Source organism: Culex pipiens, chromosome 2, assembly GCF_016801865.2.
Source record: "Culex pipiens pallens isolate TS chromosome 2, TS_CPP_V2, whole genome shotgun sequence".
Taxonomy (NCBI): Eukaryota; Metazoa; Arthropoda; class Insecta; order Diptera; family Culicidae; genus Culex; species Culex pipiens.
In genome coordinates this window covers 30,781,382-30,797,627 of record NC_068938.1, presented here as the reverse complement: position 1 = coordinate 30,797,627, position 16,246 = coordinate 30,781,382, and the positions used below count along the sequence as shown (strand labels likewise).

The 16,246-nt window shown below is 36.9% G+C and overlaps 1 protein-coding gene across 7 annotated transcripts in view; it reads left to right on the top strand.

Moving 5' to 3' along the window:
* LOC120425302 (protein daughterless) overlaps window positions 1–16,246 on the top strand; it is a 76,553-nt gene that overhangs the window by 54,070 nt on the left and 6,237 nt on the right. For 2 of the 7 annotated variants that reach the window (XM_039589769.2, XM_052709183.1), the window contains exons 3-9: window positions 5,218–5,505; window positions 5,564–5,749; window positions 5,812–6,228; window positions 10,894–10,968; window positions 11,232–11,529; window positions 11,591–11,678; window positions 11,949–12,071. In XM_039589769.2, the coding sequence (XP_039445703.1) occupies window positions 5,218–5,505; window positions 5,564–5,749; window positions 5,812–6,228; window positions 10,894–10,968; window positions 11,232–11,529; window positions 11,591–11,678; window positions 11,949–12,071 (1,475 nt within the window). Of the gene's footprint in view, window positions 1–5,217; window positions 5,506–5,563; window positions 5,750–5,811; window positions 6,229–10,893; window positions 10,969–11,231; window positions 11,530–11,590; window positions 11,679–11,948; window positions 12,072–12,427; window positions 12,455–16,246 lie in introns of all 7 variants that reach the window. The other 5 variants (XM_039589768.2, XM_039589767.2, XM_039589772.2 and 2 more) reach the window with 5 other exon arrangements.

Below are 16,246 nucleotides of genomic sequence, written 5' to 3'. Positions count from 1 at the left end.
AATAACAATTATATTTTAAAATTATTAAAAAAGGTCATTTAACCTCGCCAACTTCACCCCAAAGAATCACTTCCCTTTGATCTCGCGAGAGCAACCTGTGCAGCTGGCGCATCAACCAATCGCAACTACAGAAAAAGTGGAGCAGCAGCAGCATGTCTCTTCCAAGAAAACATCGCCAAAGAAGAACCGTCGAAAAACATACACACACGGTTACTGCCCCCTTCGTATGGTTAGTCGTTTTGGGGATTTTTCGTCGGCAGTGCGTAGAGGGTCATACACACAAACACGGCGCACACACTCATGAAAGGTGCAGCAGTGGAATAATGGGAAAATGAGACTGAAATTGAGAGGAGGAACGAAGTAAAAAAAAGGGTTGAAGGACCTCGGCAGCGGTTCTTTATGTTAAAAAACTGGGGAAAAAAGACTGTCGAGGAGATGATGATCAAGAGATAGAAGAAGATTTTCCTGTGTCAGGAGTTGTGGGATTAGTTTCAAGAGGGTGGCGATTATTGGGTTACGGGACAGGGTGACTGGTCATTTGAACATAAATTAAAGAGCATTTGAAACCAATTTTCTTTTTTCAAATATTTTAAAGTTTGCAAGATTTTTAAAATAAATTATCAATATAACATCCACTTGATTAAAATTACAGCCCATTTTATCTTGAACCAGTGTTTGATACTCAAATTTTAATAAAAACAACAGTTTTCTGATGGCGGAAACAAAAATTTCAAATGAAATTATGCCTAAACATTGATTGAAATTTTTGATTCCTCCTTTCGTTTACTTAAAAATGTTTGAAAACTCGTTAACTTATTGAATTCTTGATTTTATTCTAAAAATTTCTAAAAAAAAAATATTTTGTATTTGATTTGATATTTCTTCACATTTGCAAAACTTGTAATTTTCTTGTATTTTTCACTTTGTTCAATAAAAATATTTTTGTTAGTCTCAACAAAAGCATAAATTTCTTATTAAATTGAGCGCGCTTTCAAATAAATACGCTAGTTCTCAATTCAATTACGCTCAGCTTCTATATATATAAAAAATAATATTTTGTCAATAATTTGATTTAAAAAGTGGAATGTTAAATTATAAAAGTGTTTTATAGGAAAATTACTGTAGGGGAGAGTGGGGAGACTTGATCCCCTTTTTTTGTATCGCACATAACTCTGTCAATTTCTCACAAAACTATGATCTTTTTTCATGAATTGAAAGCTTAAACATTCAACTATGTTTAACTGATAAGGGTATTTCATCAGATAAACTCTTAGAATAATGCCAAGCGTTTTAAAAAAATATTTTAAACCGGCATTTTCAAAATGTTGGGGGTAATTTGATCCCCCTTTCAACATTTTGAAGAAATCTTAAGCAAAATGTTTCTTATTAATCTAAACTTTTAATTTTCTATAAGATACAGCAATTTCACATTAAACCTGTACGTTTGTGTTCAAAATATAACAAGTCTAGCATGTAAAATATTTAAAAACTTAAAATTTCCTTTTTTAGGCCAAAATTGAGCATGTTTACAAAAGCTGGTAATTTTTGTTTACAAAACATTTGAAAAATGGTTCAAACTGCAGTTAGTTATGTACAACTATACTGAAGGAAACTATGTACGAAAACTCAGCCAAATTATTTAATCTTGAGGCTGATTCCAGTGACTGTAAAAATGCAGGGATCAGGTCTCCCTAAACGCACTTTTTTAAACAATTGATTGTAAAAATAGTATGACGATAAATTTTACGTCAAATTCGTAAGGGTTTTGGAGTTGATATGTTTATCAAACAATTCATGTGTAAAAAAAAATTTTTTTGAATAATTTTTGAGTGTTTTCTATACTTATCAAAACAAAGAAAAAAGATCTCTTGGAAGTTTTTTGCAGCACTTATTCGAAAAATGTATGTAACTCAATCTAAACATTTTATATTTTTTTCTTTGTTTTCTACAATGAGTTTTAGTCAATTTCGCAAAACTTTCTAGAACAAAGCTAATTGTTTTACCCACATGCTGACGAGATACAGGCTTGGGATCAAGTCTCCCCGGGGATCAAGTCTCCCCACTCTCCCCTAATTAGTTTTGATATAAATTGCCTTTTCATTAAACATTTAAACATTTTGGATGAAGTTTCAGTTTTAATATTAAAATGTTATATTTTTCCCTTCTGACTAGGAACATTTACTAGGAAATATAATTGCAAAAACTGGGAAACGATTCCAATTGTCAACAATGATGTTGCATTTTTTTATGTAAATGATATGACGATTTTCGATGGCCAGCAGCTTATGACAACCTTTTCACATCACTGGTTCGACCATACAAGCCTCCTTAATTTATATAGTGATCAATTCACTACTTCATATATCTTTTAACCTAAAAGAGTCTTGTAAATCTTTTCACTTTTGGTTTATTGTTTTTTTTCCCAAAAAAAGACTTGTATTAAAAAAAAAATCCTTACATTTTCTTTTTTGATATGGAAAGCAACTTTTGAGCTATGCTGTTTGTTTAGAAATAAAACATGTTTTTTTTTAATTTTTAATACGTACTAAAAACAAATTCCAAATTAATCTTTTAAAATAAATTCGATTCGCGTCTGAGCGTGCGTCTTATCACTTTTTCAAATTTTATACATTTGTGGGTTATTTTAGATATAAAAAAATTAAATATGTCTATTTTTGGTAATCACATTTAGTTTTCATGTATGTAAATAACTTTTGTTTCGTAAAGCTAAAATTTCTCTTCAATTTTCATTGGTAGACTTTTAAAATCGGGCAAATCTATGCCGAGATAGAGAATTGCAAAGTAAATCAGAAAAATGAGTTTTTCAAAGCTTATTTTTGTTGTTTTGTGTTATTACCAGTGTACAGTTATTATCCTAATCAGAGCTATGGATAAGCTTTTAACAGCTGACAAATTCAAAGTGGGCGAAAGAGTTTACTGCACAGTATTAAAAGTTGAATTTTTGAATGTTGACAAATTTGATGATGAAATATTAGCTCTTTCATGATATTTTTGACCTCAATTTATGCAAAACAATTAAAGTCACTTATAAACAGATGTAAAATTACACATATTTACGAGGTCATATTACTCATTTTCTTGACATAAAATCTATCAACATTCCCAGATGTGAAATTTATATGATTTTTTTTACATGGTGGTGCTTAATGGATCAAGTTAATCAGCTAAAGGAAACATTCGAACAATTCAAAATAGTCAATCGTTTTTCGAGTGACGAAATTTTTACCGTTAGTGGTTCAATTTCCAATGTTAATTTTTTCCGAGCTTTGGAATCACAGTATTTTTCAAGTTTTAAATCAACACTTACTTTTGACAAGGGTCACAATCTGGGTGTTTTCATCCTCTATATATTTTTTGCTCAAATGGACATACAACCCAATGTTACCCCTGATGACGGTATTGCAAATTTGTGTCTGAATCTTAGATGAAAATGCACAACCGTCTTACTTTTGTAATACCAGAAAATTTGTAAATCAACTATAATTCAAGTGTAAACAACAAATTTTCCTGATTGTTTACACTTCGGTTTTGGCCCATTTGCTTGAATTGGGTCTTAAAATTAAGTTTAGTTTAGGGTTTTTATTGTTCCACGGAAAGGGGATCCATCGCCAAATCGCGATAAAGTTCGCTAAAACTAGCGAAAAATGTCGCTAATTTCTCAGCCTGCACAAAAATTACCTAGAATCGCTAATTTTTTTCGCTGGTTTGGAAACCGATGAAATTCTACCAAACCAGTGAAAAAAAACACTGGTTTGGTGAAAAATGTCGCTGTTTGGGGGATCAGTTTTGCTAGAATCAGAAAATTTTCTCGCTGGTTTGGAAAAAGCGGCAGGGCACCAAAATCAACCAGGAGATTATTGTACTAATTTTGGGAAACAATTCGCTGGTCCAGCGGATTTCTTCACTGGACCAGTGTTCTTTTACGCTGGATCAGCGTTTTCTATCGCTGACGTCCGGTTTTTTTTCCGGCGGCAGCAGCTCGTACCAAAATCAACCAGTAGATTATTGTGCTGGTTTTGGGAAACAATTCGCTGGTCCAGCGGATTTTTTCACTGAACTGGTGTTCTTTTACGCTGGATCAGCGTTTTCTATCGCTGACGTCCGGGTTTTTTTTTCGGCGGCAGCAGCTCGTATTAAAATCAACCAGGAGATTATTCTACTGGTTTCGGCGAAAAATCCGCTGGTTCAACGAATGTTTCCACTGGACCAGTGTTTTTTTTGCATTGGATCAGCGTTTTTTATCACCGACGTTTGTTTTTTTGTTTTGGCGGCAGAAGCCTATGCCAAAATAAACCAGAGGATTTGAGAACCAGAGATTAATTGGGAATCGTGTAAAGATTTCGCAGTAACGGAAGCAGAATTAAAAGAAAGTCCAGCCAGGTTGTACTTACTTGCCACAGCACAAACTGTTCCGCGGCCATGGTCAAGTTCCTCGCCTACGATTCTTACTGCCACCTGCGACAATTTGTGCACTCATCTATGCAGCAGTACAAATACATCTCCAGCTTCACTGCACCGTATTTTTCTGCTGCGAGAACTTTATGGAAACGTGCTTCTTTTCATTGAAAAGAACCATCACCTGTTGAGTATGTATTTTAATGCTGAACACTTGATGCAGAACTTTTTCATGCTTTTTTGTTTTGAAAAAACCCCTAAAGCAATTCGATTGCCACAAATCGCTTCCAAACGTGAACAATAACAAACATTTATGACGGCTGTCGGAAGGATGTGTATCAAACCAGCGAAAACTTTCGCTGGAAAAGAAACCGTTTCGGAAATAACAAACCAGCGAAACCAAGTTGCTGGATTTGATTTCGCGCAGCCACCTTTTTCAGCGAAAAATTTCGCTGGTTTAGAGAAAAATTTCGCTGATATCAGCAAAACCAACCCAGCAAAATTCGGTCGCTGGTTTGGCGATCGATCCCCTTTCCGTGTCACAACGAAAAAACTATTTTTTCTAAGGACAATGACACATTGTATGACAATTATTTATAAATTTATTTCTAAAAAATAAGCTCTTTCGACACCCTGAACAGTGGTATTTCATATGGTCCAAGCAATTCAGACTACTGGCTGAGGATCGTGATTTGATACTTTTCCCTCCCCTCCGCTAAGCTGTCATCGGCTCAGCTGATCTTCCATATGATGTGACCACCCATAACTAACCTTTAAATTCTCTCTTCTTCTTCTCTCCAGTACACCCCCGAGGAATATACTCACGAGAGTCCGGTGTCGGGCGGTGGCCAGCGGTACACGTCGCCCAAAACCGGCGGCGCCCTGTACCAGCCGGAAGCGTACTACGATGCGCCCGGCGGCTCGTGGTATCCGGCCTCTGCGAGCGGAGCGTACGCGCCCCATCCGGCGGCCGCAGGTTCCGCGTACGGACACAACGTGGCGCACCTCGGCGGTGGTCCCCAGCACGGCCACGACCAGTACGCGATGTCACCGGTTGGCGTTTCCCACATGGATGCACACCTAAACCAAGTGAGTTTCGACTTAACTTGAGCTAAGATAAGCTTGTACTAACCGCTTCTTTCCGCAGAATCAAACCCAAGCACTTCCACCGATGAGCACGTTCCGGGGAAACGCCACCCAGATACCGTCGATCGGTCCCCAGGGCCAGAACTCACCCGCAATCTACAACGCAATCGCCGGCCATCACAATCAGCATGCACAACATAGTCCAATTGTACAAAATGATACACTCGTTGGCAACGCACTGAAGACGGTTGGTTTTACTTCTTTAAACAAAAATTACCCCCTTGTACTAACCCACAAACACCCACCCAGATGTATCCCACTGACCAGAGCATCAGCAGTTACGGCTCGAACCCAACGACACCAGTGAACTCACCTCCTCCACTAACATCACAGCAGCAAGCGGCCGCGGCCGCCGCAGCAGCAGCCCAGCAGCAACATGCCGCCCCGGTTCCTTCCGCCGCCTCCGTCGTCAGTATAGCCGGATCGTCCGGTGCCGGTGGTGGCGGGGGTCCCGGCCCTAGCGTCGGCTCCTCCTCGGCGATACCCACGGCAGCGGCCGCCGCCGCGTGGCAACAAATCAGCAACCCTGTGATCAACAATGGCGGTGGCGGTGCCGGTTCGGCGGCCGTCGCGGCAGCAGCAGCGGCGGCGGCGGCTGCGGCCCTCAGCGGGCTGCCCAACGGTTCCTACGCGCCCGAGCTGGTCCACCGGGGCCTGCAGCACATGGTAATTGTTTAAGAGAATCCCCTTTTTCGTATCTCTCTTTCGTTTGGTTTTTAAATATTGCCAAGAATTCGTGTGCTTGTGTCTCTTGTGTCCTATATTATCTCATGTTGACTTCTTTTTGTATTTAATTTGTCTCTTTTTGTTTTCGTTGTGGTTCTCCGGACTGTCTGAATGTCGTTAAATATTTGTTTTGAAATCATCCTTTGAGCTGGATTGTTAAAATATCACGCGTCTCCATCAAAACATTGGACAAACAAATTATTCGATGGAGTCTCATGGTCGTTCAGAGATAAAGTAATTGAAATCATTGAATTTGATTTCAGATGGAATCGATCAACTTAGACTAGGGAGACCATAGAATTATTTTTTTTAATTTTTGTTTAAATTTGAATTTAAGCATTTTAACGCAAAATCATTGTATGACGATTCGTATCATTGTATTGCTAAAAACGTATGGGTCGATTCATCTTAAGTGGTGCACTACTTGAAATTGACCTTATCTGATTTAGATAAAATTTGGTTCAACCCAAACTTGAGCGACCAAATCCTCCTAGAAATTTGTTAGTGGCTCAGCTGGAAAGATGTTCTCGTTATTCATTTGCAATAGAGCTACTTTAAGTGTCATCATCTTTAGTTTACATCGCTTTGCAGCAATCAAAGATTTGGGTGCTGATAAAAAAAAAACCTGTGTAATTTCACCGAAATTAATGTGTAAAAAGGTAATTCAACAGAAATTTATGAAAATTTCACCAGTTGCTGATGTAAAATTACTCATTTTTTGCGGAAGATGTTTCAAATCAGTTTATCAGTTAGTGCTTAATATTCAACCATACAATTTTCTAACTCCCTAATTTATTAATTTCTTACTGTAAAATAAATAAAAGAACATTTATAATTCCATTTGTCATATCATTTTACAGCTTAAAGCTTTAGAAAAAATTAATTACGAATTTGAAAAAGACGTTTCGTCGAAATTTTGTTTTTTTTTTTGTAAAAAAATGTAGCAGAAGTTTCATAATGTTTTTTTACACATATCAAAGCAAAACCTCAAATTTAAACTGACCAAAATAATTTGACCCGTATTTTTTGCCATGTTTGGGTTGTCCAAAAAAAAAATCGTTTTCGTCGATTTTCACAAAAACTACATTTTTTGAAAAAAAATCATTACACCGCGTCGTTTCAACAAATTTTACTTCTTATGGACGCAAGTTTGAGGTCATTTTTTGGGCTATCAAGAAATAACATATATGGGTCTAAAAAATCTAGCCAAACATTTGAAAAAGTCGTAAGAAAACTAAAAATGCCTTTTTGACGGTGTCTGGACCAATTAGCTAATATCTAAAAGTATTTTTATCGGATTTCTCTGGAACTTTCACGTAAGATTGTGAAAAAAATCGACCTGTACGGTCCTGAGATGTGGTTTGCGTTCAAGAGAGCTAAAATCGGTCAAGAGTGCGCGTAGTTTTGATTTTTTTTTTTGCAAAAAATGACGATTTTGAGCCTGATTTGAGCAGAAATCATTGTTTTGCTTTGCGCTCTTTTCATATTAAACTGCTGACAGCTAAAAATATACATATTTTTTAATGTTTATTAGGCCGTTGCAAATATTTTTTGAAGTTTATGTCCCTCGGCTCTGACCAAAGCCGAGGGGGGGGGGGGGGGCAAAAAAATAAAAAAATATATAAATTGAAATTACAAGCCTAAGTTTCAACATTTGGATGAAAAAAGTGTTACAAAATGCATTTTACAGGCGTACCAGTGTTCCCACGAGCCTGCGCCATCGGCTAGGCTAGGTTCATTTTTCTGGTTCAGGTTCACACCACACGTCGGCAAGCATCGTCGGCTCAGGCTCACCGAGTGCCGTGAGCCATGGTTCATTTGGTTCAAACCAGGCGAGGCTAGCCAAAATGAACCATTGGCTTGAACCAGGCTTGAACCTGGCTTGAACCTGATCAAAGAATGTTAGGCTAAACGGCAAGCTTTGTTACACCGTGACACTGTTCAACCCTAAATCTACACCGTAACATTGTTACACCGTAATATGGTTACACCGTAACATTGTTACACCGCAACATTCGTTACACCGTAACGTTCGTTACACCGTAGTATGATTACACCGTAACATTGTTACACCACAACATTCATTACACCGTAACATTGTTACACCGTAACATTGTTACACCGTAACATTGTTACACCGTAACATTGTTACACCGTAACATTGTTACACCGTAACATTGTTACACCGTAACATTATTACGGTGTAACGAATGTCACGGTGTAATGAATGCTACGATGCAACGAATGTTGCGGTGTAACAATGTTACGGTGTAACCAAACGATGTAATGAATGTAATGTAATGAATGTTACGGTGTAGCAAATGTTGCGGTTGAACAATGCTACGGTGTAACGAATGTTGTGGTGTAACAATGTTACGGTGTAATCATACTACGGTGTAACGAATGTAACGGTGTAACGAATACGGTGTAACGAATGTTGTGGTGTAACAATGTTACGGTGTAATCATACTACGGTGTAACGAATGTTACGGTGTAACGAATGTAACGGTGTAACGAATGTTGTGGTGTAACAATGTAACGGTATAATCATACTACGGTGTAACGAGAGTTACGGTGTAACGAATATTGCGGTGTAACAACGTTACGGTGTAACCATATTACGGTGTAACCATACTACGGTGTAACGAATGTTACGGTGTAACGAATATTGCGGTGTAACGAATGATCCGGTGTAACAATGTTACGGTGTAGTGAATGTTACATTGAAACATTGTTACACAATAATATTTGTTACAAAGTAGCATTATTGCTATGTATCATTAGCCAGGTTAGCCTGGCTTAAGCCTTGGTTCATGGTTCACTGAACCAGGATTGAACCACAATGGGAGGTTTAAGCCTAACCAAGTTTATAGGTGAACCTAGCCTAACCGGTTCATTTGGGAACTCTGAGGCGTACAGTTGCTTTCCAATCATTAGTTTTGAAAATATCGAGGTATTGACGTAATTTTTTTTTTCGCAAAAAAAAACTTTTTGTGGGACTGTACATTGGCATTTCATGAAAATTCAAAATGTTTTCAAAGGAGTTCAAACATGCTAAATATGTTTATAAACGCGGGAAAATGCATTTTAACTGGTTTCAGTTGATTAAACTTTAATTTTCATTAAAATTTTGAAGTTTTTCGAAAAAAAAAATTTTTTGCCCCCTGATTATTCAGGCCAACTTTAAAGGGGGGGCGACATAAACTTTGAAAAATATTTGCAACGGCCTTATTAAAAAAAATGTTTAGCAAATATTTTTCAGTTGCACAAAAGTAATTATGCCTCAAAAAAGGCTTCAAATTTTGAAATTTGTGAATACACATATAAAAAAAACAGGTCGACAAATGTTTCATAAACCAAATTTTGCGATTAATCGAAATTTTGTTCACTACTTTGACCGGTCTCGTTTGAACTTTTGATATTTGCGATGTAAAGTTCTGTGCGTGAGCCAGATATTTTTAAGTTTTGTTTATCTATTCAGGTTTTTCCATGAACATTCATTCAGACAAAAATGATTATTGAGGGCCTTATCAAAGCCTGATTTCTAAGTATTATTTTTTTCTATAGCTACCTACTAATTTAGTATGAGGAATAACTTGTTTAAGAAAAATTGTATTTCCGTTAAACTTTCAAAATCTTATCAAATTTTGCACCAGTTTAAATTTTAAATGTACAAATTTAGATGTGCTTCCAATGAATAAAGGAGAAGAAGTCTGAAAATTCAAAATTTTGCGTTACGTAATAAAAGAACGCTCCCAGAAATGAGGTTGATCCGATTATTCATTATTAAGATATTGTCATGAAAGTGAGCGTGGGTCAAAATTGTCTGTTTTAAGGAAACTGCAATTTGTCTCATTTGATAATTTCTAGTTAAATTCTGTAAAAAGCATTTGAAAATCGTAAAATACTTTTGACAAAGACTGATTTTTTTTATTTTTATAAAATTAATCAATTTTTATGTTGTAAAACAGTTTTCAATTCGGTGATTAATATATAAAGAAAATTATAACTCCCGGAAGTATTGCAAATTTGCAGTGCCATAAATCACTTCACTGCAGCGCATTGTTTAGTCTATCACGGCTCCGTGACCCTGGTTAACTGACTCATTATTATATTTTGAGTTTTTTTGTTTTTGTAATTATTTTCATCACAATCATCACTCCCCTTTCTGCTCGCTGCCCGTCGTTAGCGAAGAAAGCTGACACCTTCGCGCTCACTTTTACCCACACACACACACAATGTATAAATCTTACGCACTTTCTTGTGCATACTTTTGCAGTGCTTTAAAATTGTTTATGTTTTGCATCATTTTGATGTTTTGCACTTTGGTCGTCATATTTCACACTCTTTTTCGCTGCACGCCGAGAAACATAACTCGAGAACTGACCTCGACTCTCTCCACTTTTTTTTGGAGATAAATATTTGAAAAGGGACAATTTTCAAATGTTTATCCTTATTTTGTGACTACTTTTTCTAATTTTATAAGTTTCCCACCTTCCCCACTTGATCTCAAACCTTTTTGTTGATGCATGATTTTCTTTTTTCTTTTTTGTGTTTTCTCTTTTTTTCGTATCTCTTGGAAAAATAAATAAAATAAACCAATAGGCTAACTCGCCCGAAATCCAACCGCTGAACGATGCGATTGTGTCGCTGCTCAGGGAACACTCTGAAAATGGACAGGTAAGTTCGGGCGGGAAGGATGTAACACAGTTTGGGGAGTTTTTGAAGGTTGAGTGACGGTGCGTCTCCATCGAATGTGTCATCAAATGAAGTACCATGCTTCTCCATGAAGCTTGAAATTTGTTCAAAATTTGTAAGAATTCCCCAAGTGTGTTACAGTAAAATATTGTAAATTTAGCTTGTTGTCGTTTTTGACTTCTTTTGAGTGTTTCAAGATGGTTTTTCTTTTATTTTTTTAAACTTATTTACTTTTTGTTCCGCAGGGCACCCGCATGGAGGAGAGTCTGGACGATGCGCTCAACATCCTGCGGAACCACTGCGAACCGCAGGTCGGAGTGTCGCTCTCTTCGCTGGACGCCAGCTCGCCGTACGGCAGCGCGTCCGGGGTCGGTTCGGACGGCGCGTCGCTCATTCCACCCCCGGGCAGATCGTCGAGCGGGATGCACCCGCAGGACTCGGCCAGCAGTTTGCCGCTCTCGGCGGTGGCCGCCGCAGCCGCCAGTGGGCTGGTCCCAGTGAAAACCGAACGGTTACCGAACACCCCCGCCACCGGCAACAGCAGTGAGTTTGAAGAAAAATGTTACATAAAACTTGATCTAATTTGTTCTTTCTACAATTTCAGAGAAACGCAAAGAACCCCCAGATTCGGATACCAAACCTAGCAGTTCCGTGCCCGGTTCCACCAAGGGTCCCAAGAGGCCACGTAAATAGTGAGTCATCGCTTTCATTTCACGCATTCACTACCTTAAATGTTGATAATTACTTTAAAGTTCTGGTTCATAATCACCTTCACTTACCTTAAGTTACCTTACAAACATTTTTCTCAATGTTTTCTTCTTTTTCCACACTTTTACGTTTCGTTTCATTCCACCAACCTTCCGTTGACGGCGTGATCCCGATGGTCCACCCCGCGGTTATGATTTATTTGTTTGGTTATCAACAAACCACTTTGGCTACCCTAAATTGCAACAATAACACAGTAAAACTTCGCGCAGTTGTTCCAGTGCCGACGACGACGACGACGATGACGACGATGATCTCGATCCCGTGACCAAGGACCGCAAGGAGAAGGAACGGCGGCAGGCGAACAATGCACGGGAACGGTGAGTTGACTATTATTTTAAAACAAATTTTAATTATTTAAAGACATTTTAAACAATTTTAAAAAGTTTCAACCATGTTTAAACCAGTTTAAACAACTATTTTTAACAATTATTTAACAAAAAACAACGGTTTTTATCAGTTCTAAACAGTTTTATGCAATTTCAAACAATTTCAAAAAACTCTTGAGAATTTAACAAAAGTCAAAACAAATTTGTTAAGTTGGGCTCAACAACATTGAACAATGCGTTGATTATGAAAAAAATGGACGATTTAAAATTATTTAAAACAATTTAAATTAATTAAAATTAGTTTAACCATTCGAAAAATATTAAACAATTTTCAAAATATTCGGCAGGCTGGCGAAAAACAACGAACGGGAGAGGTGAGTCTACCCCTTTTCTTCAAGCCTGATGGGACACTTTTTAACCCAAAACATCCAAAACTAGCCTATAATTTTTGTGGAATCCTCACCCGATGACACGATGAATGGATTAGAACGATTGAAAACAACTTGTAATGCATGCGTTTTCATATCCAAGCAATTTAAAAACGAACTTAGAAAGTTAACAGAACGATCAATCAGGTTATTTGCCCTATTTTTATGAGAATTGGGTATTGGTAGGTCCATAGCATTGTCTTTTGCAAGCAAAACATAACCAAACTTTTCGGCACCCTCAGCAAGCGTCAAATCAACACAAATTGCTGCCGGATCTTTTCCGGGAGTGATCCGGAATTTTGTATGGTTTGACGTTTGCGGAAGGTGCCGAAAAAGGTAAACAAATCACTTCGTGCATCAGCCAATTAAGCATCTTTTTCGATGTCCTTTTCTTCATTTTTTGGAATATTGTGACAACGTTGTCAAATGAAACTTCACCCTAATTTCAAATTATTCAGTTTTCGTTATAACCGAACCAACACAGAAATGAGTAAATTGGGCATTAGTCAGATTTGAATGATTTTTACTCAGACAACAGGTAACTATTTAACAAAGCCCGCAGCGTTAGAAGGTAGCTATGAAGGCAAGCTATTGTTTAACAAATCGAGTTTTGTGAAAAAGTTACCTGTTGGCTTGGAATTGCCAAAATAGTTCTAGCTGTCAAAATGCTTATCCGCCCTTTCTCGTGTTGCTCCAGAATTTCACTCGATTTTTGTGGAATTCTGAGTGAAATTCACTCAAATCTGACAGTTGTCACTTTTGTTTTTCATTTCTGAGTAGGTTCGATTTTGAATATGAGTGTTTTTTTTCCAGATTTTTAAAGTTCAATAATTTTATTTATTTTAAACTCAAATGTCAGTGTTACAGACTTTTCTAAAAAAAATATTGAAAATTTAACCATTGGAGTAATTCTCGCTGAAAGTGGACCACTATTTACACAAGGTGCTCAAAAATCAAAAGCAATGTACTTTTCCAATAGCCCCCACCAAGTTATGAATGAAACCATGTTTGGTTGGTTAAATTTGTCCTCACCTCGGCGCCACGAAGCTAATACATTTTTTTAAATTGGTAATTTTTTGACTTAGGCGCGTCTACAAAATTGCTAATAACTTTGCAAAACTTCAACGAACCCTTGATGTTTAGGGGTGTTTTGGAAAGGAAATGAGCAGAGCTTTCGAATGCACTTGTCAGAAAAATACCGTTCCATACATTTTTTAGCCATAAAACAACAATGTATTTTTAAAAGTCATTTTTGAAGGCCGGCGCCCCGCTTTATCGAAAAACTGACAAATCCATTCGAAAGCTGAGACGATTTCACATAAAGGACCAATAAATCTAAGGTGTATGTTCCTCCTATCTTTTTTAATCTAATTTTGTATCTGAGAGCGCAGCGCTCCGTTCGTATTTTGGGCGCCCAAAATGTTGCATTTGCTTGCCCTAATTCAAGGTTTTGTCAAACAATATAGGTGCTCACTTTTTAAATGATAGTTTATTGTCCAAGGATCAAGATGCACTATCGATAAATGACCAATATTTAAGTTTTTGGGTTCTGCCAGGCAATTTAATGTCGAAAAGTTGTTTTTGTTTACGTTTTTTGTTGTTAAATGCTTACTTACAATTGGGTGGACATTTTTACAGTAAAACTAATGAATGTAGCATGTAGAAAATTTTACCACGAACCTTTTTCTCTAGGAGAAAACGTAATTTCGATACTCCAACGCAAAGATATTTGAGTTTTAGTGAGAAAAAAAGTGCCAATTTTACAAATTTTTCAGAATTAACAAGCACGGCCTATTATTTACATGCGGCATATGTATTGGAAGCCAAAGTATGGTTTCTTATAGTTATTTAGGTCGCTGAATTCGGACCTGCAATCAAATTTCAGGTAAACAGTGAACAGTGATATTTCTGGAGCAACATTTGAAAAGGGCGCATAAGCATTTTGACAGCTAAAACTATTTCGCAAATTATGAGACAACAGGTAACTATTTAACGAAAGCTGCGGTAGAAGGTAGCTGGGAAGACTTGCTATTTTTTAACACTTTGAGTTTTGGGAAAAAGTTACTTGTTGTCTTGTAGTTTTGAAAATAGTTTCAGCTGTCAAAATGCTTATCCGCCCTTTTCTTATGTTGCTCCAGATTTGAGCCACGCTCAAATGTCATTTGCGTGTAGTGAAAATGGTTGGAAGCGATTTTCCTATTCCTTGGAAAGTTATGGAAATCGTCATTAATTAATGACTGTCAATTTAGACGTAAACAATCGTACCCAAAATCATTAAAAAAAATTCCTAAAAAATCTAGAGTTTTCATTTATTTTTAAGTTTACATTAAAACCAGCCATCTCACAAAACGAGGTTTTCTGACATTCTCAAAACAATCAGAACTTGAAAAAAAAAACATTCTCCATAAAAAAATCCGTGAGTAAAATATAAATTAAAGGTGAGCAAAAAATGAAATATGACCGAATTCACTAGCGATTAAAATTACAGCATATTACTGCAAATAACTTTTGGGTGTGGCTCCAAATTTTACTGTTTACCTGAAATTTGATTGCAGGTCCGAATTCAGCGACCTAAATAACTATAAGAAACCATACTTTGGCTTCCAATACATATGCCGCATGTAAATAATAGGCCGTGCTTGTTAATTCTGAAAAATTTGTAAAATTGGCACTTTTTTTCTCACTAAAACTCAAATATCTTTGCGTTGGAGTATCGAAATTACGTTTTCTCCTAGAGAAAAATGTTCGTGGTAAAATTTTCTACATGCTACATTCATTAGTTTTACTGTAAAAATGTCCACCCAATTGTAAGTAAGCATTTAACAACAAAAAACGTAAACAAAAACAACTTTTCGACATTAAATTGCCTGGCAGAACCCAAAAACTTAAATATTGGTCATTTATCGATAGTGCATCTTGATCCTTGGACAATAAACTATCATTTAAAAAGTGAGCACCTATATTGTTTGACAAAACCTTGAATTAGGGCAAGCAAATGCAACATTTTGGGCGCCCAAAATACGAACGGAGCGCTGCGCTCTCAGATACAAAATTAGATTAAAAAAGATAGGAGGAACATACACCTTAGATTTATTGGTCCTTTATGTGAAATCGTCTCAGCTTTCGAATGGATTTGTCAGTTTTTCGATAAAGCGGGGCGCCGGCCTTCAAAAATGACTTTTAAAAATACATTGTTGTTTTATGGCTAAAAAATGTATGGAACGGTATTTTTCTGACAAGTGCATTCGAAAGCTCTGCTCATTTCCTTTCCAAAACACCCCTAAACATCAAGGGTTCGTTGAAGTTTTGCAAAGTTATTAGCAATTTTGTAGACGCGCCTAAGTCAAAAAATTACCAATTTAAAAAAATGTATTAGCTTCGTGGCGCCGAGGTGAGGACAAATTTAACCAACCAAACATGGTTTCATTCATAACTTGGTGGGGGCTATTGGAAAAGTACATTGCTTTTGATTTTTGAGCACCTTGTGTAAATAGTGGTCCACTTTCAGCGAGAATTACTCATTGGATGATTTTTTACAGTTTATCAACCGAATCGATGAGGGCATTGCACAGTAATGGGCAGAGTCTGCCAAAATATTTTATTCACTTAGCTAAACAATTTTTGACTACAAATTATTTATGTCTCTATCGTTGACAAAACTTTAACTAGAAAAAGCTTTTTAAATAAATGTTATTATCTTGTGAGCTGGTTGTCAAATTATGCAAATTTGAATTAATG